At 40.0% G+C, this 939-nt stretch overlaps 1 protein-coding gene across 1 annotated transcript in view; it reads right to left on the bottom strand.

Annotated features, from left to right (window-relative positions):
* LOC119585578 (protein Wnt-7b-like) overlaps positions 1 to 939 on the bottom strand; it is a gene marked incomplete in the record, with an annotated part of 61,150 nt that overhangs the window by 8,417 nt on the left and 51,794 nt on the right. The window contains 1 exon segment of the mRNA XM_037934247.1: positions 801 to 900. Within this exon segment, the coding sequence (XP_037790175.1) occupies positions 801 to 900 (100 nt within the window).

The raw sequence follows: 939 nt of genomic DNA, 5'->3' as shown, positions 1-939 counted from the left end.
GAAAGGAAGGTACGGATGTGTGAGTTAAAACGGAGAGTAAGCAAGGTCTTCATTCAATTATCTATTTTTGAAGACAACTAACATAGGATAGAAATAGAGAAGATGGATTACACAGAATTCATTTAAAGTTTCTTAGAAAACAAATGTAAAATTATTCGCTTTCATCCATTATCAGTTTAAAAAAAAATAGTAAAATAGGCCAGATCAAAATAAAAAGAACTCCCTTTTCTTTATTTTTTGTTCAGTTTCAATGCTTTTCCACCTGACTTAAAATGGGATACGAGCCTAGTGAATTACACCTCTCTGACTGAGCAAAAGAAAATTTTCACTAGAAATGCAAGTTATGTGGGACGTAATTTTTAAAAAATTCTGATTTTTATCTTCTAAACATCACAAAAAAAATCCATTCTTTGTTACATGAAGCTATAATGACTGACGCAAAATTTCGCCTCTGTTGTTCCTAACTCCTACAAAGTCTCCGATTAAAAAATCTTTAACATCAATTCCTTGCCATTCTTGAAAACTATCGAAAAATAAAGGACCACCTCCTCTTAGCTATTCTTGATGCCCACTGAAGGGTTAAAGACCAGAGCAATTCGCTATTCTTAGACACTAGCTTAAGCCCGCGAGCAAATAAAAGCATGTGCGTCCTGGGGAGTGTTCCCACACCAATTGCCCGGAATCATATTCATCAAAACATGTTACAGACAAGAGTTTCCAACGGCAAACCATTCCCAGGATCGCATTTCCGGGCCATTGGTCTGAGAACACCCGAGCACGCGCATGCAAAAGGTCCTCACTCTCCGTCCGGCCTTGTTGTTGTGCAGATTCATGAGGGCCCTCGCGTCGGCCTCCACCTCGCGCGCGTCAACGAACTTGCGCGCGAATTTTATCCCGTATCTGTGGATGAGAATTCACGTGACAGGGATTCCAGGGGGA

The sequence above is a fragment of the Penaeus monodon genome, chromosome 20 (assembly GCF_015228065.2).
Source record: "Penaeus monodon isolate SGIC_2016 chromosome 20, NSTDA_Pmon_1, whole genome shotgun sequence".
Taxonomy (NCBI): Eukaryota; Metazoa; Arthropoda; class Malacostraca; order Decapoda; family Penaeidae; genus Penaeus; species Penaeus monodon.
Note: the sequence above shows the minus strand (reverse complement) of the source record. Positions and strands in the feature narration are given on the sequence as shown.